The sequence below is a fragment of the Ooceraea biroi genome, chromosome 1, assembly GCF_003672135.1.
Source record: "Ooceraea biroi isolate clonal line C1 chromosome 1, Obir_v5.4, whole genome shotgun sequence".
In the NCBI taxonomy this organism is placed as follows: Eukaryota; Metazoa; Arthropoda; class Insecta; order Hymenoptera; family Formicidae; genus Ooceraea; species Ooceraea biroi.
The window spans coordinates 3,641,104-3,668,120 of record NC_039506.1 but is presented as its reverse complement, the minus strand read 5'-3'; the positions used below and the strand labels follow the sequence as shown (position 1 = coordinate 3,668,120).

Sequence of the window (27,017 nt, the reverse complement as noted above, 5' to 3'; positions counted from 1 at the left end):
CGAACTTCGAAATATTACGTATAGAGGGTGGATATTAAGGCTGCGATTAGGTCTGTTTTTTATTGCTGAACTGGTGCAATAAGTTGGAGTGGGAAAAAAATATCCTTGTCTCACTTCACGTATGCAATGTACGTGTGCAATTGAGACGCTCCCTGTCCGTCGCAGCCAAAAAACATACTAACTTGTCTATAACTACTAATAATATCTTACCAATTAACTTAACAAACTAAATAAACTATCTTACAAAACTACCTAAACAGATTAAATAAAATAAAGCTAAATAAATGTAGGTAAAATTAAATATATAAATACTCGGACTTGCGAGTTTACAAAATGAACGCAACAAGTAATTATATAGATCGATATTCTTATATTAGTAATATATATAATAAATATTAATAAATTTTATATTAATAATTAATAAATATACTCACAGTGTCTATAATATCAAAATCCAGGCCAAAAGGTAATCCACTGGGTAAGGAAGGAAACCTCGCACCTCAAAGATCCTTGTATGTCTGCTCGAGGAGGCAGTCCAAGTAAGTCTGACCACGGGAAAACCCAAAAATATGATCTGGAATTTTCGATTTTTTTTTTTATTATGGAATTTTCGAAAATCTAAGAAAGATGACAATGCCATCTATCTGTTCAACTTTATATTTGTTAGACAAATAATTCTTTTGTTGGCCGTCGATAACTATTTATTTTTAATTATTAAATATACAATTACCCTCGGTGCATTCGAACGGTCGATAAAACAGTCGATAATTGTCGATAATAAAAGCGGTCCCCGTAAGGTTGCTGGTCTTTACGAACAAGACACCACAGAAACTAGACTTTTTATGGAAATAGGAAATAATTTTCTACTTCAAGTTTCAAATAAAATATATATTTCGATGGAACGTATTTCGATATGCTTAAGGGGTTACATACCTCCATAGTGGCGAAAAATTGATATGTTTGGGGAATTATTTTAGGGGGTATATCTGAAATAATAAAGTAAAATATGAATTGCATGATTTACTGGTCCTTTAAGTGTAAAAAAATAATTAATAATAATTTTTGAATATTAATAAAATGAAGTTTTGTGGCATTAATTGGACCGCTGCTAAAAAAATGTCCCCTCAGAGTCGGCATGATATCTTCTTGTAACATTGATGGATCTGACAAATGCAAGAAATTTCTTGTAAAGTAATGTTGTAGTTATAGTCTATCGAGCCAGATTTGTTAATTTCAAAAAGTAAACAATTTATGCCATGTCAAAGTTGAACTTCATGTTTTCATGCAAAATTTCGGTCTTTAATTGTTTATAAAAATTGTATTAAACAAAATTGCAAAAAAATGGCTCGACAGACTATAGACAAAACGATTACGAAGATTTGAGAAGAAACAATTTTAAAAAATATTGGAAACTCTTCGAGTTATCGTGCCGACCGTGTCAAAAAAACTGGTTTCGAGAAAAACGCGTTTAAAGTTTGAGAAGTAAGAATCGTGTAAATATTAATTTTTGTAGTGAGCTTAATCTCCCATTCCAATTTCATATTGCGTGCCTTCCTTCTCGATAATTTTTATATTTTGTACAGTTTTCTGTAATCTGTGGGCTGTTCGAGCTTCTTTGCGGCAGCCTGCGCCGCGGCCCGCCTCCTGACGCGCGGTCATATTTATTGTTACATCTTCGTTACGGATTGGAATTTTTCACTAATTCTTTTTTTATTATATTTTTAAAAGTATAAAGAATGAAAATCAGTAATAAAAACAAATCGATTGTTTGAAAATTCTGGAGGTATGTAACCCCTTAAATAAAAGTAATTAATGCAACTAGGATTTCAAGGAAATAATTAAAGAAATAGCGCCACGTACCACAACCATATATAGCAACAAAAACATATAACAAACGCATTTATAATTTAATTTGGGAATCAGCTCATTACGGCAGCGTCTTCCTGCGACACGTTTCGCCCACCGGCTTGACTTTTCATTTTTTTCCGGAGAGCGCGTCCTCTTATATTGAGCATTGTCTTTGTCACTAGCCACAGCGCGCCCGTCTCGCACACGTATCGCAATGTGTTTACAACGCCAATGATCAGGCTGTGCGGTGGATATCCTGTCGTATGCGACTCGATGCCGACCGTCTTCAGCGTCGCTTCGACGAATTTCTCCGGGGTGGGTGCCATCCAAGTTGCTCTCCTGGAAAAACAAGTCGGATAAATTTACCGGACTGCGAACAACTAGAGCGTGCATTTGTCAAGATTGGTCATTCCAGAACTATAAATCGCGTGAAGCGCGTGGAAGAAGATGACGATGCTTACTTGATCTTGGACATCTTTGTGGCGACCGGTCCAGGGAGAACGCACTGAACGGTGACGCCCCTCGGCGCCGCTTCCGTAGCTAAATCGGCGCTAAGCTTGATGATGTACGCCTTACTGGCGGAATAAACGGATAAGTAGGGACTCGGTATGGCCGCAGCTAAGGAGCTGACGTTTATGAGCACTCCTTTCTTCCGCTCCATCATACCAGGTAGCACCGCTCTTGCTACCCCGGTCACACCTGCCACGTTCAGTTGCAATATCCTCGCAAGGATTTCCTCTGACACGTTGGTGAACAGCTCCGGATGGTCGTAGCTCGCCCCTGCATTGTTAATGAGGACACCGACCTGTTACGAAAAATCTCCAAGTTACCCACATGACATTTTGCAAGTATTTTGCTAAGAATTTGCTCAGAAATGTTGCAAACAAAATGGCAACAAGGTGGGTCCTCATTTGTTTCAATATTGGTAGCAAAGAAACACGAAAACAGCAACTTTACAGCACCTTTGGGGCAACAGTTGCGGTGAAAAATATATAATTATGGCATTATGTCAACAAAAGTGTGGCAAAAGTTAATTTCTGTCATTATTATAGCAACATGACAGCAATAATTGCCAGCAAATAGATTACACTACTCTGCTTTAGCAAAAAATGTTATCTGGGTATTTCCCTTCGTATTATCTTGGATAAAGATCAAAGATAAAGATAACTTTTTTGTTTCTCATTCATATTTAAGTGTTTATATTAATATTACATTTGTTAGCGTCTTTTATTATTGTACAATCTATGAAACTTGTCTAAAAACTGTCTTTTTCAATCATTTTTATATATTTCATTTTTTTTTGAAGATTCATGTAAAGATTCAGTGGACATATAGATATTTGAAAAGCTCTAGCGGAATGAATTCTCGTCAAATATGAGCAGAATTTGCTGAACGATTGAATATTGATTATTCAGCTGCAACACGTAATCTTTGTACTAGCAAAGCGAAGAAAAGTGCATAAATACGTAGACATAAGTATAATGTGCATAAATGCATTTATTCATAAATGTATTTACTCGTTAAGAAATTCTTAAGAGAATTCTATCTAAGAATTTCCTGTCTAACTTTTGTTAAACTATTTCGTAAATTATTCTTTCAATTTCAAATTATTCTTTACTATTCGTTATAAAAATACGGAATTTTTTATATCAATTCTTTTTATATCTAGTGTTAAATTACTTCTTATCATTTGTACAATTACCTCCAAGTCCTGCGTCGTTTTGGCGATTTCCGCGTAGACTACCTGACCTTCAGTTAAGTCAGCTTGCACGACGCGGGTCTCCACTCGATATTCTTGCTCAATTTCCGCAGCTACATCTTTCAGTCTTGACATGGATCGCGAGACCAGGACAATGTCCAGGCCCTTTTGGGCAAGCGCTCTGGCGAACGCTTTGCCAAGTCCATCTGTCGCGCCGGTTACCACTGCCCATCTCCCTTGGGTTCGTAAATCGATTCCAAATCCAAGATTCGGAGCAATCAACTTTTTCCATACTAAAATACCGAGTTTTATAAGAATCCTCAAAGTGACGACTGCAAATATCACTAGCAACGCCTTCTCCCAGCAGATGAACGCCATTCTATAATTTCAGTGATAATGCAATGTAGAATTGATTTAATTAATTTCATTTGTTTGCTTAATTTAATTAGACGTATAATTTAAATTAATTAATTAAAATAAATAAACGTGATGTACAGTGTCTAATAATTTTCTCTTTTCTTATTTTTTCCAGATAATTTCCGAATTAAAATTGAACAAAAATGTATATTAGATTCCATACAAAAGCAAACTTATTTCGAAATGCGGCTCAATGAAAGCTGATCTGAATACTGTTAGTGTATACGTTTTTCGACCGAGAAAAACTGCTGCTTGCCAGTCATTGCCGGTTTATTTTCTGTGTGTCACGACCTCGCGCATACTATCAGACCGATAAAGTACATTATCGTATCACGTGCAATTTTCCTATCCATTGTGCTATTTGCTGATTTCACATCACATTTAGTTACATTTACGTGCAAATTTTTGCAAATTTTTTTTGTAGTTCATAACTTTGTTTTTAACGTTATATTGAGTTATCAACTGAAAAATCACAAATAATGTTTACAAATATATTTCTCTTGTAAATGTGCATATGTCAATCCTAAAGTTGACTCATGCACATATTTAGACTTTTTACGACTTTATTTTGTAACGTGTAATCCAAAAGTGTACGCGTTACATGATGTAACTTATTTGATTAAATATTCATGATGTATATAACGAAGAAAATAAATCTCCTGTAATGCGTTATGTATATCTATCGAGGTATAACTAAAATTTACGATATAACTAAGGTGAGAGATTTGCTTCTACATATAAAAGTGAGAATTTATGAATATTTATGAATGTATATATATATATATATATGTGTGTGTGTGTGTGTGTGCGCATAACCCATGGAGTTTGTTTTATGTGGTGTTCATATAATGCAAAACGTATCTTTCGTGTTATGCAGGGATCTGCTGTACATTCGTGTCATTAATACTCTGTTATTTATGAATTATATATTGTGAATTACTTGATTGAACGGAAAGTCCATGTCGACCTCCTTCGCAAAATTCTGCATTAAGGATTAATACTGAAAGATCCGTGCGGATTTTTTTGGCAGGATTCAGAACTTTGTATCAATTCTTAATACAGGAGTTTGCGTTTGAATTTTAAGGCTAAGGAGATAGGCGTGGACATTCAACCCTACGTACAGGGCGATTCTTCGAGAAAAAATAAGGCAAAAACATGAAATAAAAGTTTTTCGTACGAGGCTTTGTTTTCGAGAAAATCGACTCTAAAATTTTACGTAGCACTGTACATTTAAATAAGACTCGACTTTCCAGATCTCGATTAGGATATCATTCTCTATAATATCTTGCTGCAGCAGATGCGTTTCCACCATATGCACTTAATGCGAAAATCATATTACTGTACTCGCGATTAGTATACGTCATTATATCGATAGGTTGACAGATGCTGACTGTTCATAACGAGAAGAATTTGGAAGTGGGACTACCGCAAAGCATTTCGTGACATTAGAAATGTTTATAAACACAAGCATGAGCAGAAATATTATTCTAAAGATTTGGAAAGTCGAGTCTTATTTAAATCTAGTGCTAAAATTTTTAAGTCGATTTCCTCGAAAACAAAGCCTCGTATGAAAATATTTTATTTCATATTTTCGCCTTATTTTTTCTCGTAGAATCGTCCCGTACCCAATTGTACCACCAGTTACGGACCACCCTGTATAACAATATAATACGAGGAAACGCAACAAATATTTCTAAATGTAGCGCGCATTTTTAAATTTAATGGTAATTGTACACACACTAATTTATTCGATATATTTGTTAATCTCACGATGTAAAATAACAATGTTATAAAACTCGATTTATAAACCTGCAAATATAAATTAGTATTATTTATTATAATTCTTTTCAACTTGTTAATGTTTAATTTAATTACATAGAAAATTTTATATTTTCTAGATACAACTAGGTAAAAGTAATTAAATCAACGAGCAATCGTCTAGCTGTAGTAAAACTCCATTATATTTCATCGTAATGCAGCTTTCTCCAACGGTTTTATATTCGAATGCGTGAGGGGATCGCACAATACTTTCTCACTTTCTCACCTGTATTGAATCTTACTGGCAAGCGGCTTTTCCGATCATTCGATGCAGCCTCATAAACAGCTTGTATCTTCTTTATCAAAATAACAAAGCACCTTGACGATAAACAAAGTCTATTATCAACCACGGAATTTATTGATAATGTCGAGCCAGAATTTAGCGGAAAGAACGAACGAGCCAGAAAAAATAGCAAGAAGAAAACGCGAGACCGAAGATGGTATAATATGAAAGAAATATTAAATAAAGTATCGTAGAAAAGTGAAATTGACAACGTCTTGCAAAAGGGCGTCGTGGTGATACCCGACGTACCCCGATGACCGTTGGCTCGACACTGCGATGCGAAAGCGGACGCGATCGATGTTACAGGCAAGATATCAGCGCGCGCGCAATGTCAGGGCCAGAGCGGTATCCTACCACTAGTCGTGGTCCGAGTGATCCAGGAGAAGATAGCGGTATCCACGTGGCCGAGCAAAAGGTTCGCGATGCGATGAAAGAGCGGTTGGAAGGCGGGAGAGGACGATTCTTTCTTTGACATACTTCGACTGACCGCCGTGCAGCTCGGCCTCCTTTGTAAATTCATACCGTGGCTATATTGTGACTATACAAGACAATCATCGGTGATATAACTGTTTACTCCCCGTCTGCTTACGTTAAGCAGCAGGAAGGGGCCTTGATATTTGGTAGTCCAAATCGCTTTCGCATTCTGGAATGTGAAAATAGCTTAATATCGGATGACACACATACATAAATCCCAGGCAGTGTCCCGCACGGGTTTCCTGTAAAAACATTGTAACGTATAAAATCAAGTACGAAACACGGAATAGATTAACATTTTTTACCACTTTTTATCAAATGTTTATCATTTATTCAGTATGTACAAAAAGCGTTAACTTTACATTCAATTAGCATTCGTACATTTTTTAACAATCCTAACAAGAATCCTAATAAATAACAAGATTATAAGTGTGTAAATATAACTAATTTTATACACGTAGTTTATACACAAGGTACAAACATAATTTAATATAATTTTTATACTAAATAAGATATGGGTACGTTTCATTATTTTATATATTTTATATAAAATAATACATAAGAAAATTGAGAATTTAATAATTCTCAATTAAAATATTGTAAATTAAAAAAATATTGTATATATCTGATTTCTCATTTTTCTTTTGCACTATCCGACCTATTTTTTAAGATTCCATGTAGCAGAACTATATGACATATGTGCAACGCTGCACTGCTGTATACCGTGCTTGGATACGTATTCCAACATAATTCTATCACACCCAAGACAGTCAATTTAAAAACAGTCTTATAATCGGTACACCATGCGATGTACGGTAGTGTATGATAGTACCATATGTAGAACTGATAATGCAACGATCTGCTGAACATAATACCAATAAAATTCGCAACAAAAAGCGGATAAATAAATAATTGACTCGTGATGCACATGTCTATTTTCTCCTTCTTACGAAGCTGAGGTTTTAAATCTCTTTCCACGCGCTTCAGTTTTACGTACGACTTCATGTAGGTGATCCAACTGGGTGCACAATAGAATAATGTTAATACATGTAAAACCAACAGGAGAACATGGAAATACGGATGACTAAACGTTTCCTGAGATAGGAATCTCCAATTTACAGTCCATTTAAATTCAAAGATTCTACCCAAGTTAAAGGCACCCTTTACATATGCAAGCGGATTGTCTAACAGAAACGGAGAACCAAGGATAATCTGTACAAGTGCGCAAATAGATAAATGTAATAATGTTTTAAACGTTCCTAATGCACATATGTAAGCGATGAGAAGCGCGGGGGCGAACAAGAGTATATTCATTTTCACTGATACCGCGAGACTGTACAATATGCTACCCAGGCACCAGCGGCTGTCCAGGAAGGCATTGACGCTCGCAAATAACAGCGCCATTGCTACTGGATCGTTGAACAGCCTCAGGACGAATATCGAGTGTATCCTGTAGGAAGTGCAGCACATCAGGATTAAGACGTAAGGCGGAACCTTCTTAGTCCTCGCGTAAATTCGGAAGACCAGCATTAACGTGACTACGTAGAGAGCCGCGAAGAGGTACTGCGCCACTCTCACGCTCGTGCCGTGCGAGGTTATGTAATACAGGCCGCTGAAGATGTAGACGAATCCGGCGGGGTAAACCAGCGGGCCGGTGTCACCTCTCAACTTGGAGTAATCCAAAGTGCCGTTCAGGAAGCCCTCGACCTCCTGCATGTACGCCCTCCAGTCGATCTCGGTGTACGGCACCCGCTCGATGATCAGCACGTTCAGAGCTATCTCCAGGACGACGAATAACTTCGCCGTCAGCGACAGCTTCTTCGGATCGGTCAGCAGGGAAGCGATCCGTTGCCATTGCAGGTGATTTCCTATCCAATTCTTGTTAGTCTTCTTCGAAGATTTCCCGGGGTTGAGGTTAGATCTTGCCTCCCTGCGTGGCGCCATATTGTCTATGCGCGCTGTACGAGTGCCGTAACCTACTCTACTTCTTCCGCGGGTAACTACTGGCAGAGAGAAACCTGAGAGCGGCCACCAGCCTCCTGACGTTTGGCGCCGCCTGACAAAGCGGACGTCAACTAGTTCGTTACGCTCGGTAACGAGACAAGCGAGCATTTTCCAGCGGTACGGAAAGTACATACCATGAATAGCCACGCTTCGGCGCGAAGCGCGGTAGTCCAGTGGCTGAGCGCGAGACTCGTATTTTGCCATCCGCGCGAGTTGGGTTCGAGACCGAGTTGTGATAATTTTTTTTTCGGATTTTTGTTTCTTTGTGTTGGCATTATATTTTTTTATTATGTAAATAATGATTTATTACGTTTTATTATATTTTGGAGGTATACGTATATAATGAGACATAAAAATATACATTTAACATTTGTAAACTTTTTATTTATTTATATAGTTTGTATACTGTCGAGTGTTTATTTATTATAAAATTCTGACATGACTGTACAATGTTGCGGATGGAAAATTTATATAAAAGCATAAAAAACATAAATGCTTTTATATAAAGTTTCATCCGCAACACTGTACAGTCATAGGCACAGAGGTTGTGACACTTTTTTTTAATGAGTCAGAATTTTATAATAAATAAACACTCGACAGTATACAAACTATATAAATAAATAAAAAGTTTACAAATGTTAAATGTATATGTTCATGTCTCATTATACATATACGTATACCTCCAAAATATAATAAAACATAATAAATCATTATTTACATAATAATTTATTATTTACATAATAAAAAGATATAATGCAAACACAAAGAAACAAAAATCCGAAGAAAAAAAATTATCACAACTCGGTCTCGAACCCAACTTGCGCGGATGGCAAAATGCGAGTCTCGCGCTTAGCCACTGGACTACCGCGCTTCACGCCGAATTGTAGCTATTCATGGTACTTTTGGTACCGCTGGAAAATGCTCACTTTTAGATGTAAAGTTCTCCGAAACCAAGGCTCATACACCCAAACCCTCGAACACGACATTAATATTTTTACCTTCCCTTTCGAACGCACTATGACTCGTTCGAAAGTAGAGTTTACATGGGAAAGCTTCCTTATGAATAGTTTGGACACGAATCATGTATCATTACCGAGCGTAACGAACTAGTTCACGTCCACTTTGTCAGGCGGCGCGTCAAACGTCAGGAAATGTGCCCGTGGAGGCTGGTGGCCGCTCTCAGGTTTCTCTCTGCTACTGGTTTGACACACACATGACACGTCACGTGCTGTCATGTTTTTTCTATTATTTTTGATTATTCTGTTACGTTATTGCTTCGCGAACGTTGTAAACCGTATTGAATAAAAGTTCTTTTTCTTTGCACAAGTGTCAATAATTTTGTACTCTATCGGTTAAAGGTTGTTAGGGATCTAGAATAAATATGGAGATTGCAGAGCGACGTGGTTACTCTACATATGTTTCGACTCTATGTGTATCTCACGCGCAAGAGCGACCAATCGCGAAGAGCGCAATCGTCTGAATCATCAGCGCGTCATGACCAATCAGCATGCGCCAGCTGGGATTCCGGGTTTTTGACAGAATCCAACGTGTATGAGAAGCCGAGCGCGGAGTTAACTGTGGCGAGTATGTTACGGGACATTCGTCAAAGACTTTAAAGGAATGAATTAACGTCATTGTGCGCGGCCAGTTAATTACCAGACAGCAGCAACTTTGTATCAGGGATACGTCGATCGTTAAATCGTTCCTAACGGTACGTAGATCGTATCTTTTTGCGCTTGTTCCGAATAACCTAGTGCACAATCAACACTTGAGAAGGCGTCAAAAAATCCAAAATATTAACGGACTGAGGTGGTGCCTAGGTATAGAGGCATCGAACCAATAAGGAAAAAAATAAGCAACATTTGGGAGTTTGCGTTTTCCAGCAATCTCAGAATTTTCTCACGTTCTTCCTCTTGCATTCGAGAATTACTCATTTCATGTTTCAATAATCTTGTGAGAAGTCGAAATGGATTGTTAACGTTTCTCGTATCATCCCCTAAAATATGTGGACTGATAAAAATATTCAGATTTATTGGGAAAATTTCAATGTTGCAAAGAAAAAGCATCGATTATCTCCTCTGTGAGAAGAACATATTTGATACGTTGTTAGACTATTTATTTGTGCAGAAAGATATTAAATAATACATATAAGTTAACTTATATCTGTTTATACTAATTTAACGATATTATCTTCAACAGAAAGCAAGAAAAAAGAAGGATGAATTCTGTGTCTTTGATACTTTCTATACTTTTTGGAGTCGTGTGTGCTGTTACGGCACTAAAAGAAGGTGAATGCGAAGGTAAGTTTTACTTTCTTCTGCTCTATGCCATGCATATGTAAATTTATATGACTTATTGTGCATTTTTTATGTCTATATAATTTTACAGTATGTGTTGCTGTCGTGGACAAATTTAGTCAGACACTGACGCCAGAGATTAAAAGCGATACTAAGAAGATTGAAGCAAAGTTTCGGGAATTTTGTAAAAGCACCAAATCAAAAGAAAACAGATTTGTAAGTTTAAATTTATGGATAGAATAATAGAAACAAATGCAAGTGAGACATGAATGAATGAAATTACTCGAACTAATTATAATTGTTATTTGCATTTGCAGTGTTACTATCTAGGTGGATTGGAAGAATCCGCCACTGGTATTTTGAGTGAACTTAGCAAGCCACTGTCGTGGTCTATGCCTGCGGACAAGATATGTGAAAAACTGAAGAAAAGAGATGCACAAATATGTGACTTAAGATTTGGTACGTTACATTCATTTCTATAACATAACTATTACTGTAAAACGTACAATATTGATTTTCTATAATAATTAACGTATTGTCTTTAGAGAAACAAATCGATCTCAATACGGTGAATCTGAAGAAACTGAAGGTACGCGATTTGAAGAAGATACTGAACGACTGGGAAGAGACGTGCGAAGGCTGCTTAGAAAAGACAGACTTCATTAAGCGAATTGAGGAGCTTAAACCTAAATATTTCACTAGTAGCTCAAAGACGGAACTCTGAAGGATTGTCTTCGGCTTAGGCAAGCAATTGTTTTAGTGTGGCTAAAATTTTTTCCGTTTCTTTAATTCGCAGAGGAATTGTTTACGGCATTTAAGACGTGTATTTATTCATGTCTACGTACAACTTGTATAGCTGTGTTCCGTAAGTTCGTTTTTAGTGACAGTCTCTCTTAAGCCGAGATATTTATAGGTTCCATTAAAAGTATGGAGTATGTAGAACACGTTACTACAAAAAAAAACAAACGCTAGGACGAAGCGAGCAATAATATGGGCAATGATAATTTCGTTAAACGATACTTAAATTATTTCTAATCGCAATAATTTCGAGAAACGTACACGTTAAGTGATCTGGATTCTCTCCCCGAAGTAGCCATGCTAATCTACTTCATTGAAGGTGCTCCATTTTTACGACATCTCAATTAGATATAAATTAATATATACAGTGTTCATACAAAAAATTATTTTCTCACGTATTTATCCTCATTGCTCTTCCTCAGATAGTGTAGTGATATGTTTATACAACATGTCCGAACGATATTTATATACCAAAACGCAGTGTACCGTATCAAATGGTATGTGTAAGGGGGATCTACCCTCTCAGTTGATGTGTATTATTATTATTATGATATACTTGTTTCCTTCATTCGGTTTCTGTTCTGTTACGTACGAAACACGAACGAAATGTACAATTAAACTGGAACATCTCACGGCCAGTATTGATCAACTACTTTACTTGACTACGCGAGTCCAACAATGCCAATTTTTGAGATAAGAATTATTTGTATCGATATATATATATACCAACTTTTTCCAGTCGAACGATACAAATATGTACTTTGAAGTACAATATCCTAAAATTAAAGATTACGGTAAATTGTGCATAAATTAATAATTGTAGATAAGATATTGCCGCATATCTGAGTGTATACACTATTCTGAAAAATTTCAAATAGAATTATTTATTTCGTGATAAGACTGCATAATTACGTTTTCTATATTACATTCGTGAATCTTGATATGAGAGGTCGGAAAGAAATAAAAGCATGTGTATGTTGTTACGAAAGTAAATATCATTTTACTGAACCTTCATTCAAACATTGCACTGAAGCTCTGAAGCGTGACTGAAGTGCGACGTGAATGTGCCTTGCTTTAGTTACATTTTGGCAACTCGCTCCATTTCCCGTCGGCTCGACACACGATCATACCCTGTGTTCTGCCATTAGGACATACGTAAGTCAATTGATCTTGAAACAAGTAGGAACGTCCATGAAGTACTATTCCATGCTGGATTTGTGGTTTGCCGCATGATATTTCTGCAACCAATAAGATGACTTAGTAGAACTTGAATTGGGTCAACTTCTTTCTCTCAGCTGATAATAAGATTAATAGATCTAAATATTATGCATTATATATATATATCTATATATATATGCACGCACTCGAACATCTACCAGTCATTCTGGACCACTTTCCACTTCCTAAACATCTTAGATTCGCTTGCCCAAATATGCGATATCCCGGAATGCATTGATAAGAGATCATATTACCAAAAGTGAGATTCTTAGTTCCACCGACATCGTTCTTCAGCATTGCATTAGCTACGATCGGTGGTTCTCCGCATGTTACGGCTAGAGATATTAAAGCATTCTACATTTAAATCTCTAATAAAGGAATATTTTTCAGTCACAACGTGAAAGAATAGAATTGTACATACGTCTGCAAAAAGGTATAGCAGACCATGTAGTGTTTGTTAAGCAAGTAGATTCTTCGTTACCCTCGAGCACATATCCGTGGCGACATTTGAAAGTGATGACACTGTTCATCGCTTTGCGATTATTAATGTTGTCAGTATTCTTATTGTCATCGATATATCCGTATTCGGGTACCTAAGTAAAATTGAATAATTAAGATATTAAATACCTACATACTCGATATTCCGATATAATGTTCTCAAAAAATTGAATATATTTTTTTGCATTATTATTTCCAATTTAAAGCTTAGGGCCTCTTGCAAATCCCAGAAAATTGTGTTCGACTTACCTCCGGAGGTGCACACGATTTATCGCAAATATACATCGAATCATTAAAAAGTTGCTCGAATTCAAATCCTTGTAATGATAAATTCAAGATCTCCCATTTTGCAGCTTTATTACACGTCCATGTTACATTCAGGATTGTCTCATTGATTAATTTGTTCAAATTCATTTGCATGTTATTTTTACACGTAAGAATTATTCGTTGCCCGTAAGCATTTCCTTCGACGAATACCTTGAAGTTCTTGTACGTGCCCGTGATATTTTCTATATCGTACAATTTCCCATCGGATTCAATCGATATGATGTTTGTGTCGTTTCTGAGAGAAAAGATAGTCTTGTTCCCTCTAAAAACTTTAAAGATTGAAAGATCCTCGAGGGAACAATTATAAGGCTCGCAAAACGTGGAAGTCGAGGACCAGTTCTCCCGCTCGGTGCACGTTCTGACTTTGTCTCCGACTAATTGGTACCCTGGATCGCAGACAGTGATGATTTCTGCGCCGGAAGTGAACACGTCTGGAAAGATTTCCATCGCTGCACCATCGGACTCCGATATCCCATTTCTCTCCATAGGAATTTCGATTGTAGCATTATCCTTTCTTTTTAGATAGATTCTTGCACTTTCCACGCGATTTGGCCAAGGACACACACGTGGGATGCAATCAGGAACGGTACCCGTCCAGGTACCGTTGCCGGAACACTGCAATTTGAATTCCGTTAAAAAATTGCCATTTCCATGGAATTTGTAGCCGCGATGGCAGGAGATCGCAATAACGTCGTCGTAATGGTAGGTTCTTCTGGAAAAATCGTCAATCGTATTTCCCTCGGGGTCGTAAGTGAAAATCCGGTTTGATTTGTTGGTCACGGGGACAATATAACCGTGCTCTATTCTATAAATATAAGTGTGGAATATTAAGCAAACTGTGACCGCTAGACGAGGTGTGAGAGAATGTAAAGTTAAAACCAACTCTTTCGGCGGCGGACATCCGTAAGGCGTGCAAGAGGGCCTTTCGTGATCCCAAACACCAGTATCCAAGCAGGTCAAATATCTCTCGCCCGTTAAACGATATCCGGGATTGCATTTAAATTCCAGTTGCTGGCCGGCCTGAAATAATTAAACAATCTGCTTGAAAATGTAGCCTCAACGCTTCTTCTGCAAAAAATAAGATCATTACACCTGTAGTATCGTGATGTCATCCCTTTCGTTCTCCTCCAATATGTATTCTATATCCCCATTTTCTGGAGCAAGCAAGTTTTTGCATGTCGTTCCTGTCAGAAGGCAAGTACAGAGACTAGTGCTCACATATTAATTTGCAGCATTATTTTTTTTACATACATGATAGCACGTACGTACATGTTTAACAAAAAATTTTATTTACCTATGCAAATTGGAGGCTGTCCGAACCACTTGCCGTCGGAATTACAGATTCGATGCGGATTTCCTCGCAGTTCGTAGCCATCCGCGCAGGAGTACTGTATTTCATCACCATATAAGTACGACGTGCCGTGAATGCGACCGCGTGGAAAATAGCCGGGAAAGCCGCAATTTATTTCTTCAATACAAAAGTTTAATTTAACGAGAAAGATAATTTTTTCTGCCGTTTTTTGTATACGTTGTATCGCATCAAAATAATTTATTTATTAATTAAAATTAAAAATTATTATTAATTAATAAAAAAAAATAAGAACCCACTTATACAGATTGGTGTATCGTATCCTTCCCAATGGCCATGCTTGAGACATTTCCTTCTGAGAAACTGACGTTCCTCACCATTAAATCGAATCGCATACCCGCTGTCACAGTAATACGTTACTTCGGAGAAGTCCTCGCTTATGTTAATGTTGCCTTTGAACGGTACGACAGGTAAAGGACAGCCACGACAAAACAGGCTACCTAAAATCTGATGGAACTATCGTTTATAGTTTATGATCGCTGAAAACCGAATGAGCATTTTATAATTTAATGCGTATCATTACCACGATGTCACCGTGAATATATTGCTGTAGTTGCGCCCAAGCGACAAGGTTTCCGTGATATTTCTCACAACTGTCCCACAACGCTGTTACGTTGTCCTCGTCCAGCACGATATCCCACATATCCAGCAAACCGAGCTTCCCCAGGAAAGCCTCCGACTCGGAGAAACCACCGCCTAGGCGATCCTGCTCTTGCCCAACAACGAGGGATCCATTGGCTGGACAGGACGATCGCAATTCTCTAATTCCGTGATTTTATATAATCGTAATCATTTTTTATAATTACACGCATTGTACCTTGAACAATAGCTCCCCGAGCTAGACGGACGCCACTGTCTTTAAGTATTCCATCGACGAACACTCGCCAGGAACCGTACTCGCTCTCCCAAGTAACGCACAGGAAATGCCAGTAGCCATCGTTGACTTTAATGTCGGTCACAACTTTTTCCCCGTTGACGTACAAAACAAATCTGCGAGTAGAACAAAATATATTATCTCGGAAGAATTAATTCAATAGTCACGCTAACATTTCATTCTACTTCTATGAAATATCAGTAGAATTGTATTTGCGACTTTAATAAGGAAGTGAAGTGCCGAATAATTATTTACCCGTTGTAATCTGTTATTGTAAAAGCGTTATCGTAGAATGCTGTCGCGTACGACAACACTGTACCATAATTGAAAGTATCCATCGATTGCAGCCACAGACAGACGGATAACTGGAATTGGTAGAGTAATATATTTATTAATAATTCAGTAATATATTTATAATAATTCTTGTGACCTACCTGAGAGAGATCTCTCGCGGGTCCTTTCGTAATGACATAGTCCGTTGTGCCGGATTTTGTGAAATGCATCACATAATCAGATGATAACTCTAACACAATTATAAAATAAATTTTAATTAACATAAAACAATTTTAGATATTTATTATTAACTTGCAATTTGAGAAACCGAATCACGAATTAAATTTCCAACTTGCCAACTTCGCAGTTGCGTCCTGTGAAAGGGATGTGACAGTCGCAAGTGTAGTTATGAACGTGATTTATGCAATTCCCGTTGTTTAAACAAGGTGAGCTATCGCAGTAATTAATCTTGGCTGCACAATCTTCCCCTTTATATCCCTCAGGACATTCGCATCTGGATCGATTACAAAATAAATCAGCAACATCTTTTATTTTTTTTTTACGAAACTTCAAATTACCTGTAACTCTTTCGCGTTGCGTTCTCCTCTTTGATATTAACGCAAATCGAGTTCGCGTGACACGGTAACCAGTCGCAGGGTAATAGATTACAATGACGCCCCAGGAATCCGGGTTTGCAGAAACATCGCCAGGTTCCATTTACGGTGCGACACGTAGATCCTTCCTCGCATGGCATGAGCTCGCAGTGGTCCATCGGAATTTCGCAAAACTGCCCTGAACGATATACATAGCAAAGTAGAATTAAAGTAGAAGAGAAGAATTATCATGATACGTTACAGTAAGGAGAAATGTACCTTCGAATCCGTCCTTGCAATTGCAAATGAAGTCACTCTCGGTACTCACGCACTGACCGTCATTTTGACAAGGATTGCTAAAGCATTCATCCACGTAAATCTGGGACGAAGAATGAAACGAGCGAATTAATTTATCGAGTTTATCAATATAGAATTTATCGTTTTATTGCGAATGTTTAGTTTATAAAATTACTCTTATTTACCTCACAGTTGACACCCATGTAACTGCTTTTGCACGTACACTCATACGTGATAGAGTTATTGGGATGCTGTCGTACCTTGCACACTCCCTCGTTTAGACACGGCGAAGAACCGCACGGATCTTTGAATTTTTCGCACTTTGATCCTGAAAGCAAACTCATAATGAGAGCAAAGTATATTTATTTTGTTTATGATAGTAAAATAAAAAATAAAGTTTAGAAAAAATAAGATTTTTACTATCATTCTATAATTTTAAATGAATGTCCCTTACCCACATGATATTTGTTACATTCGCAAACAAAACCAGTTTCATCTTGCACGCATCGACCTCCATTTGAGCACACGTCCGTTCGACAGTCATCGATTTCTGTATCATGTAACGGCAGGCAATCATTGATAGCTGCAGAGCCGCGGTTCTCGGTCGTCGTATTAAATGGACAAGGCAAGCACAAAGTTTGTCCATAATTCGGTTGGTAAAAGCCAATGTCGCATGCAGAGCAGGGTTCCATGGCTAAACGCGATCCATGGTAGCGTTTACGCCGGGAATAATATCCCGGACGGCATATAGCTGCAAGAAAAGAATATGTATATTAAATATATACATTACATAATTCGACGTATTCGATTAAGTTCTTACGAATACAATCCTTCGCAGATTTCACATGCATCCTCTTCGTGAACGTGCGATCCGGGCAAGACTGGCACTTTAGCGAAGCAGTTGCATTCTGATACTGCCCAAACGGACACGGGTGACAAGTCCTCGTGGTGGAATTGTAAAACGTACCCGCGGGACATTGTACTGAAAATGTTGGATTGAAATTTCTATGTTATAACAAGACACATAACACATAAAAGTTATGCACTTATACTAACCGCAACCATGTTTTTTTAGTACACTTCCAGGACTGCAAAGATTCTGAGGCTCCTTGAACACCAGATGCAGATTCAAAGCAAGCTTCGCGATCTCCTGATTAGTTCGGTTATCAAGCAAATCTAACTTGCCCAACTGTGTCATTGTCTCAATCTTTTCTCTTAACTTTTGCACTCCGCGTTTAGGGTTGTCAAAGTTCTCGTCAATTATTTTACCTGTAAAATTTTCTTTTACAATATACAAGTCAAAAACTTCGCGGATTGAGTATAAAATTCGACTCTTACCAATAAACTTGAATTTAATCTCAATCTTCTCTCTTTTTCGCTGGGATTTAGCTTTATTCTTATTGAAGTCATTGGGATTCAATTTAGTTGCACGTTTCAATCTTTTAAATATTGCGGCTTTGTTATTTCTGAGAATATTCATAGTTTGCGTATTATAATCGTAATTGAATCTTCGTCTTCTTATCAGATTATCCTCAAAATTCTTCGGTGACAAAGCATCGTCTTCGCATTCAGGTTCGAAGTTGACTAGACTGCACTCGATCTCATTACCGCAAATATCCAGCAATTTTAATTTCAAGTCATTAGTAATATGATCGGTTAACTACAAGATATAAATATTATATCAAAATTATCCAAAAATAAATTAATTTTATTTTTCAGAAAAGTAACTTACTTCACGAAGAGTGGTCTGATTGTCACACAGTGCACTTCCATTCGCTTGCAATATTACATTTCCCTCCTGAGATATTGTTTTCGGTACTTGCGTTTCTATTCGCAAGTGAAATCACGATTTGATTAGTGATCGACAGAGAATTAAAAAATTCACGATTTATCCAAATTTATCGAAATAAAAGTACCTAAACATTCCGGCAAGTTATTGTCCTCCCACACATGACCGCTCGAATTACATCTTAACAACAATTCATCGTTGACAACGTTGAAACTCGTTGACTCAACCGCGAAGTCGTAACCATCCTCGCAAGTTAGAATGCACTGTGTTTCTCGATCGTCTATCGAAGAACAGTTTAACCGACCATTGGCCGGTGCTGTCAAGTTTCTACATACATCTATGGAAGTAATTTTGCAGAATTATTAATTATTATGTTATTGCATGGCATCATCGATTAAAGTAAGCGTACCTTCTACTGTAATATTCAACGCGCAAGTTGCTCCATTGCCATATTTGTCAGTAGCATTGTAGGAGACCTTCGTTTGGCCGATCGAAAAAATATTCTTGCCCGGTTCGTGGCTCTGATTAACTCGCACTGAGATTCTCGAGTTATCGTAGAAAACAGGCTCGTCCCATGTTATGTTATCAAGGCCACTATCAAAGTCGGTGTAGAACGTTGGGGGATCAACGCAATTCTCTACTGTCGGTGGTTCTCTATCTGCGATCATTTAATAATAATTATAAATAATTATTGCATGTATCTAGCTCATCGGGGCAAGCACCGGGGCACCGTTCAATTCCTTCTTAACTATTTCCAAGTACTTTCAAATTATTTTATCCGATTTATTATTAGCTGCAGCTTACCGAGGACTTTAACTTTGAACTTGCATCTGGCTTTGTTGCCGCTCGCATCTTGCGTCACGTATACGACAATGCGCGTGCCGATCTTTATCTTCCACGGGAAAACGATGTGCGGTTTCGTCCACAAAGCGGGCGATGCGTCTGCATTATCGGTCACTACGGGTGTCGTCCAGTTTACGTATGCGTAGTTCTGGCCCTTCGCGGTTTCCACGACGATGTCACTCGGGCATTTTATAAGCGGCGGCGTGTTATCTGCGCGCGACAATCGACATATGATATATTTTAATCAGAAAGTAAAGTTGAACTTCATTTACAGGTGATTTACATAAAATTTAAATTGAAATTTACATATAAAAAAATATTGTAAGTTTTATTACTGACCTATACATCGGTTAATAATATGACGCTGTGACCAAAGCCCTGTACGTCCATTGCACGATCTATTGGAAGGTCCCTCTAGGACGAAGCCTTCGTTGCAAGTTACCGTGCAACTGGTAGCAAACGGCACCTTCGCCGGGCCGGTGCAGATCTCGGGAAGGATATCGCCGTTCACGATTTCCGGTAGAGGTTCGCACTTGACAGCTGTTACCGCATAACACTTATTTTATTATTTATTAATTATTTTATTTTATTTTATTAATCACTAAATTGCCGTGAGCCAATATTAATTGAAGCAATATACAGGGTGTTTCCTCTAACTGTAGCACTTAGAATATCTCTGCTTCCTTTGATGATATGAAAAAAGTCAAAGGACGAAAATTGTTCGATTCAAAGAGACTAGTACTCTGGTAAGAAAATTATTTTTTTTAATGTGACCTTTCACAAGATATCAAGGTCATGAACATTTTTTTTAATGAGATGGTATATTTTCCTTAACGAAATGATGTAGCTTGTAAAAAACAAATTCAACCATACAGAATATGTTGACCTTCAAATGACTTTGAACCACAAAAATCACGTTTAGGAAAAGAAACTCTATTTATTGTATGTATAACTACAAAGATATACCTTTATTACAGATGTTCGAAATGATCACCGTTTACTTCTATACACTTTCGAATTCGATGAATAAACGATTGTTTTACGTTTTTGAGAAATTCCGGAGTAATTGCGGTGCACGCACGCTGAATTCTTTCTCGCATATCTTCAGGTGTTGTCGGAATATCGCGATAAACTTCATTTTTTAGGTGTCCCCAAAGAAAAAAATCAAGAGGCGTAAGATCTGGTGATCGAGCCGGCCAAGAAATTCTTCCACCACGTCCAATCCAGCGATCAGGAAATGATTCGTTGAGTATGTTCCGTGCAAATGAAGTTTATCGCGATATTCCGACAACACCTGAAGGTATGCGAGAAAGAATTCAGCGTGCGTGCACCGCAATTACTCCGGAATCTTTCAAAAACGTAAAACAATCGTTTATTCATCGAATTCGAAAGTGTATAGAAGTAAACGGTGATCATTTCGAACATCTGTAAAAAAAAGGTATATCTTTGTAGTTATACATACAATAAATAGAGTTTATTTTCCTAAACGTGATTTTTGTGGTTTAAAGTCATTTGAAGGTCAACATATTCTGTATGGTTGAATTTGTTTTTTTACAAGCTACATCATTTCGTTAAGGAAAATATACCATCTCATTTAAAAAAATGTTCATGACCTTGATATCTTGTGAAAGGTCACATTAAAAAAAATAATTTTCTTACCAGAGTACTAGTCTCTTTGAATCGAACAATTTTCGTCCTTTGACTTTTTTCATATCATCAAAGGAAGCAGGGATATTCTAAGTGCTACAGTTAGAGGAAACACCCTGTATAATGCTTTACCGTTGCACGTGACTTTCAAGCCGTCCCAGCGGGCTAAGGGTAGACAGTTGCGCACTTTACTGCCGCGAAGCTGATAGCCTACATCGCACTCGAACTGGCAACGAGTGTCGATTGGATAAACGGTGGAATCCTCCTTGAATTGGTGCTGGTAGTCCCCGTCGTGCTCGCATTTTACGTGGCCGTGCACGGGCGCGCGAATAGCCGGGCATGTCTTCACTGCGAGAGCCTCATCGTTTAAAATTTAATTCGCTATATGCTCTATCGGGGACACTTATCTACTCACGCAAGCATTGTGGTTCGTTTCCGGACCAAGCGCCGTCCTTCCCGCAAAGCCGGATGCTGTCACCCGTCAGATGAAAGCCGATTCTACACCTTATACCGCATGCCGCGTGTACCACGTTGCTGCAGGCGCTTGCCTTCACCAAGTACCCGTTGTCCGGAACTCTCAGCTTCGGGCATGTTATAGCTGGAAAATACGTGAATTCCCAGATAGCCAAGTCTGCCGAAAGCAGATGATGCTAACTATCTGCTATCAACTATTGCCAGCCAAAAGACAACAAATTTGATACAAAAGTTGTTATTAACGATTAATTCGACAAATTGGTGCCAGAAATGTAACAGAGCTTGCTCGCAAAATCTAAGAACAGATTGGCGGCAGAAACCGAGCAGAATCTGCAAACATGGCTCGAAGTCGGATTGTCGACAGAAACCGAGCAAGATTTGCGCACGCGGAATCTAACGGCAGATTGGCGGCAGAAACCGAGCAAGATCTGCGCGCGCGGAATCTAACGGCAGATTGGCAGCAGAAACCGAACAGGATCTGCAGCTTTTGACAGTATTCAAATTTACACGGCTATGAATATGTGTCTTCGCTCCGCACCGCTATGCGGTGCACGCGTCGAGTTCTTACTCGATGTTAAGATTTAGCCTAACAGTTCTATAAGTTAATATACGCGCCTTGGCATGATAATATTAATTTTTCTGAAAATTTTTGCACTCGCGGCACAGAGGCTCCCATGGACAACGTCCATGTAGTTCACGCGCGCCACGAGCAATCTGAAGTTCGAAAGCAAGATTCGGACTTCAGATTAGAATAAATTAACAATAAGAGAGAGATTATGCAACGAACTGTCAGAAAGACACATCAAGCCAGATGTACTTTAATTTAACAAACAAACAAATGCGTTCTTTTAACAATTTATAGTGTGTTAAAAGTAAACACATGCTTTAATATATCGTAAATATGAATGGCCAAAAGCAGATTCTGTTCGGTTTCTGCCGCCAATCTGCCGTCAGAGTCTGTTAGCAGGCTCTGCTGGCAGATCACTATCCTAATGCGGACATAACGATGCCAATTTGCTATTGACTTCTGCAGTAATCTGTTGCCAATCTGTTGGCAGATTACACACATTTTGCTTACTGGGTTTATTCTATATTATGCACTGTGCAAATCTTCACGTGTTTAAACTTTGTTTTCTGGTAACATGCTCCTGTAATTTGTGATTAATTTCACGGTACACCTGCACTGTCATGATGATAGGCTTTAACGTTTTTTCTTGATGAGATTTGCCTAGATTTTATCGTTAACATCATGGATCCACGAAGTCAGAAACCTCGGGACTTCGTCGCGGCGTTTCGGAATTTGACAGAGGAAGCGAAGAAATCGAGATTAACGCAAATGAAATGGATTCAGAAGTATGAGCCGTTTTTCGAGGAATACGAGTAAGTGCGCTGAACAAAACGTTCATGGAATATTTAATACACTTTTAACAGCTAACAAGTAGGATGCTTTAAAGAAAACTTCAGCAGGAATTGGATGAACTGTATAAAGAGAAAAAGATCAAAGTTAAGGATGAGATAGAGAGAGACGTGACCGAAGAGGAGAGAACATGCTTACCGATACCGGTTACAACTAATGGCGAGGTATCACAATATTGCAATAAATATTAAAATAAAATTATGTAACGCAAGCTAATATTGTACAGTACGGATGGCTCGCGGCGAAACCAAAATTTCGCCTGGAGAAATATGGCTCATGCGTCGTAACTTATCCGGATCCCCTCAGAGATATAGTTTTTCTTAAGGGAAACGTACCGAATCTTGGTACAGGCAAAGGTTTCTATTGGTAACGTTTCACGAAATCTTCTGATTAGAATTTGCAAAGTTGCAATTCAGTCAATACAAAGCTGAATACTTGGAAAAGTACGTTAATTTGTGCTTATTTCAAAAAAATCCTTATCTCAGTACGCAAATATTGATTACCGCTAATTGAGGATAAAATTAATAATGTTCCTATAGATTTAAAGAATAAAAGCACATATATATTACCTTCGCATTTGGAACTATCTGTAATAAAACCAGAGGCGCATACGCAATCAGTCACCGAAGTCGCAGGAATTTTTATAGTAACGTGGTTCACGTCTGGGCAGGGTATGCACACGGCAGTGGAATCGCCGAAAGTGTCTCCAGAAACGTACGTACCGTTTGGACAAACTGATGAAAACCCAAAAAGAAGATTTTGGATATTAAATATATATAGCTGCAATTAATCAGATATTTTTTAATTAATAATTAAAAAATATCTGAGAGAATTAAATTTTAATATTGAAATATTGAATATACTGGATATTAACGAGCTCAATAAATAATAATAGTCAAAATATATATTGTCGAATATTGCGTGTAACTTACGTTGACAAAAGCCTTTAAGACCGGAACCAAAGTAACCGGGTGGACAGATGCAGGCGTAATGTCCGGTCGCGGTACCACAGGTGCAGGTCGCTAAATCGTCACAACAAGTTTGATTTGTTGCCTCCTGACACAGACTGTTGCAATCGGTTGGTAGAGTCACGGATACGTACTGTCCGGTTTTTAGATCTGAAATATTAATGGAAAATCTAGACACTCGTTTGAGTTTTGCTTTTAATTTTTTTGCGTACAATTTGTTTCAACATTTTTCGATTTTTATTTTTTATTTTTAAAGCAAAAGTTTCCTAAGATGCTTTAGATACAATTTTTTAAATAATTTTACATATTGAAATGCGCACCGCGATGCAAAGCGCGTCGCGCTAACGCCTCGAACTCCGCAAAACTATCGAGCAGGTAGCTGTGCGTATATCCGGGCGTGCTAGCGATGTCGTGCAGTTCCTCCACATTTCCTGTACGAATACCGAATGTAAATACCGTCGCGCCTGTATTCTTCACAAGATTGGCTGCGGGTCGTGGATCACCACCGTTGCTGAAGCCGTCGGTTATCAAAAACACCACTTTGTTTGCCGTGTCACGGCCTTTTTCGAGAATCGCCTCAAAAATAGCGAATAATTGATTAAATATCATTTCAAAATGCGATCGAGAACGATAAGCAAAGGATAATCTTAAAAAATTTTTTAAATATTTTCACGATATATTTGTTATGATTTCTTAATAACTAGCATATACACTATCGTTCTCTAGTATTTTTAAATTATTTGCGTAGGTGAAATGCGATACTTACTAGCGCTTCGAGAAGCGCGCCTCGCGTGTAAGTTCCTCCGCCGCTGTAACTGATATTATTGAATTGTTTATTCAGCAAGTAACATTTGTGATCGTTCGGCCCGTGTCGGGAAATCTGGTCGACGTTACGGTATATGTTGCCTTTACCGCCGAAAGTCACCACGGCGACCCGTGCAGACATTGCGTCCACCGTAAAGTCCGACAGCAGCTTCGTCACGAAGTTCAGCTCGCTGCGGAAATTCTCTGCGCCAACCGAACCGGATGCGTCCACCAGAAACACCAGTTCCACCTGATATGATTCAAGGGCAAGTCATCCGTTCAAAATCGATCGACGAAACCGTTCAGACCGAAATCGAACAACAAAATTAGACAATCGATTCCCGTTCTAGATATCCTAATATCTCGTGCAGCTTTCAGCCTACCTTTCGGACAACCCTTCGTTAAAAATCTGTAGGTATTAAGTATACTTCCCATATAGCACCGATTAATACAGAAAGCTTTCAGGAAGGTTTTAAAATCATTTCAAGATTTCACATTTCATATGCAACATTTCTAAAAGGATTCCGCAATATGTCATATGAAATGTTGCAACAGAAATGTTTCTAAAACCTACCACATGCAATAAATTTGAAAAAATGTGAATATTGTAAAAAGTAAAATTATATATATATATACCTAGACCAAGTATTCGATCTTTAGTGAAGCTAACCAGTTGACAAAAAAATGCATTATCTTCACGTATCCTTTTTTTCTTTCAAATGTAAGTGTTGGTTGAACAGAGAATTATAATATCTATATAATTCTTTCCTTTTAATCAACTATTTGGAGGAAGAAAAAGGAAAATATATAATATAAGAATGGCTCTTTGTCAATGTGCCAACAATTCACGCTTTTTAAAGGCAAACTTGGTGAATACTTGGTTTAGCTATGTATGTGTATATCTATATATCTTATATATATAGATATATATGCATATCTATATACATCTTATATATATTATGTATTTTTTTCATTAAGCATATTTCAGAAATTATATTTATTATATTAATTAGATTGCAAATATTAAATAAAAACGTACAATAAAAATAATAAATACATTTTATATATAATTTTTATTATAACTTTTTAGTATTTGCAATCTTCTGAATACTCGTATAATAAATTTAAATATAATTTCTCAAGTATTTTCAATTTATTTTAATAAGAGCTTTGTAATTTGTGTGCAACATCATAGGAAAGTTTCAAAATTATTTCAATTAACCTTTAGTAATATATCAAAAAGATTTCAGCTATTTTAATAATCTTTCGGCAATATTTCAGAAAGGTTGCAGATTGATCTATACCTTTCAGCAACCTTTCTATAAGGTTTTGAATGCAAGTGTCGCGGACATTTTGCTATTCCGGAGTTGTCTCGTAACTGTTGCAGAAACATTTTGCAATGTCTATGAGATGCTTTCATCTGTCAGATGAAATACTTCTGAAATATTTCTGAAATGTTTTCGTGCTGTATGGGTTTATTTTTGCTCACCTGATCAGTTTGATTTCGCAGTCGATCTATGTGCATTTTCAGCAGGCGGGACAGGATATCTGCCTTGCTCTTCAGCATTCTGTCGGTGTCGTCCAGATGCTCGTACCAGTATCGTTGATCCCCGTTCGCCTTCTGACCGAAATTTAGGAAGGTCGACGTCGCGTTCTCACTCGCGTCGAGCTCCGGGCTCGCACTCGATCTGACATCGGCATTATCGGCGCACTCGGCGAAATTCAGAAACAACAGGGAAAGTACTGCGATCATCAGCGGCGAAACTTTGAGAAGCCCCATTGTTATATACGCTTCAGAAATCGTCACCGCCTACAGCACTCAACGATATATTACATACTTGGACGACGCATATCTCGATATCTCGAAATTGTTTTATTGCTATTATACGGTCAGCAATTCTGGCTAAACATGCAGGCCGTATCGGGCAAGCGCATCTTTTTCCCCGTTCTTCGGCCGAAGCGGCGAAGGAGCGTGTACGTGTCTAATG

The 27,017-nt window shown here is 37.9% G+C and overlaps 5 protein-coding genes across 5 annotated transcripts; 2 read left to right on the top strand and 3 right to left on the bottom strand.

Annotated features, from left to right (window-relative positions):
* Positions 1 to 871: 871 nt before the first annotated feature.
* Positions 872 to 6,353, bottom strand: LOC105280430 (very-long-chain 3-oxoacyl-CoA reductase). The gene is made up of 4 exons (XM_011340992.3): positions 6,009 to 6,353; positions 3,551 to 3,926; positions 2,310 to 2,653; positions 872 to 2,187 (listed from the first exon to the last, which is right to left on the bottom strand). Exons 2-4 carry the CDS (start codon positions 3,923 to 3,925, stop codon positions 1,920 to 1,922), a joined length of 987 nt encoding a protein of 328 aa, XP_011339294.1. The 5' UTR covers position 3,926; positions 6,009 to 6,353; the 3' UTR covers positions 872 to 1,919.
* Positions 6,354 to 6,844: 491 nt separating this feature from the next.
* On the bottom strand, positions 6,845 to 8,535 carry LOC105280429 (lethal(2)neighbour of Tid protein). The gene has a single exon (XM_011340991.3). It carries the CDS (start codon positions 8,481 to 8,483, stop codon positions 7,173 to 7,175), a length of 1,311 nt encoding a protein of 436 aa, XP_011339293.1. The 5' UTR covers positions 8,484 to 8,535; the 3' UTR covers positions 6,845 to 7,172.
* A 1,266-nt stretch (positions 8,536 to 9,801) lies between these two features.
* On the top strand, positions 9,802 to 12,626 carry LOC105280425 (mesencephalic astrocyte-derived neurotrophic factor homolog). Its single transcript, XM_011340985.3, has 5 exons — positions 9,802 to 10,254; positions 10,743 to 10,843; positions 10,932 to 11,056; positions 11,158 to 11,299; positions 11,386 to 12,626. The coding sequence occupies exons 2-5, from the start codon at positions 10,762 to 10,764 to the stop codon at positions 11,562 to 11,564; spliced, it is 528 nt and encodes a 175-aa protein (XP_011339287.1). The 5' UTR covers positions 9,802 to 10,254; positions 10,743 to 10,761; the 3' UTR covers positions 11,565 to 12,626.
* A 23-nt stretch (positions 12,627 to 12,649) lies between these two features.
* On the bottom strand, positions 12,650 to 26,961 carry LOC105280427 (sushi, von Willebrand factor type A, EGF and pentraxin domain-containing protein 1). Its single transcript, XM_026975096.1, is given in 32 exon segments — positions 12,650 to 12,876; positions 13,003 to 13,191; positions 13,278 to 13,449; positions 13,604 to 14,486; positions 14,565 to 14,701; positions 14,774 to 14,865; positions 14,976 to 15,149; positions 15,290 to 15,497; positions 15,574 to 15,788; positions 15,868 to 16,040; positions 16,180 to 16,289; positions 16,359 to 16,447; positions 16,554 to 16,711; positions 16,776 to 16,989; positions 17,070 to 17,169; positions 17,273 to 17,415; positions 17,542 to 17,838; positions 17,908 to 18,069; positions 18,144 to 18,356; positions 18,426 to 18,747; positions 18,820 to 18,914; positions 19,004 to 19,213; positions 19,286 to 19,534; positions 19,681 to 19,929; positions 20,059 to 20,259; positions 21,499 to 21,714; positions 21,782 to 21,964; positions 23,827 to 23,991; positions 24,190 to 24,375; positions 24,546 to 24,801; positions 24,992 to 25,279; positions 26,519 to 26,961. Coding segments are annotated over 32 exon segments (6,867 nt in total). The 5' UTR covers positions 26,810 to 26,961.
* Positions 22,906 to 23,687, top strand: LOC113561647. The gene is made up of 3 exons (XM_026968360.1): positions 22,906 to 23,220; positions 23,295 to 23,421; positions 23,484 to 23,687. The coding sequence occupies exons 1-3, from the start codon at positions 23,090 to 23,092 to the stop codon at positions 23,625 to 23,627; spliced, it is 402 nt and encodes a 133-aa protein (XP_026824161.1). The 5' UTR covers positions 22,906 to 23,089; the 3' UTR covers positions 23,628 to 23,687.
* Positions 26,962 to 27,017: the final 56 nt, after the last annotated feature.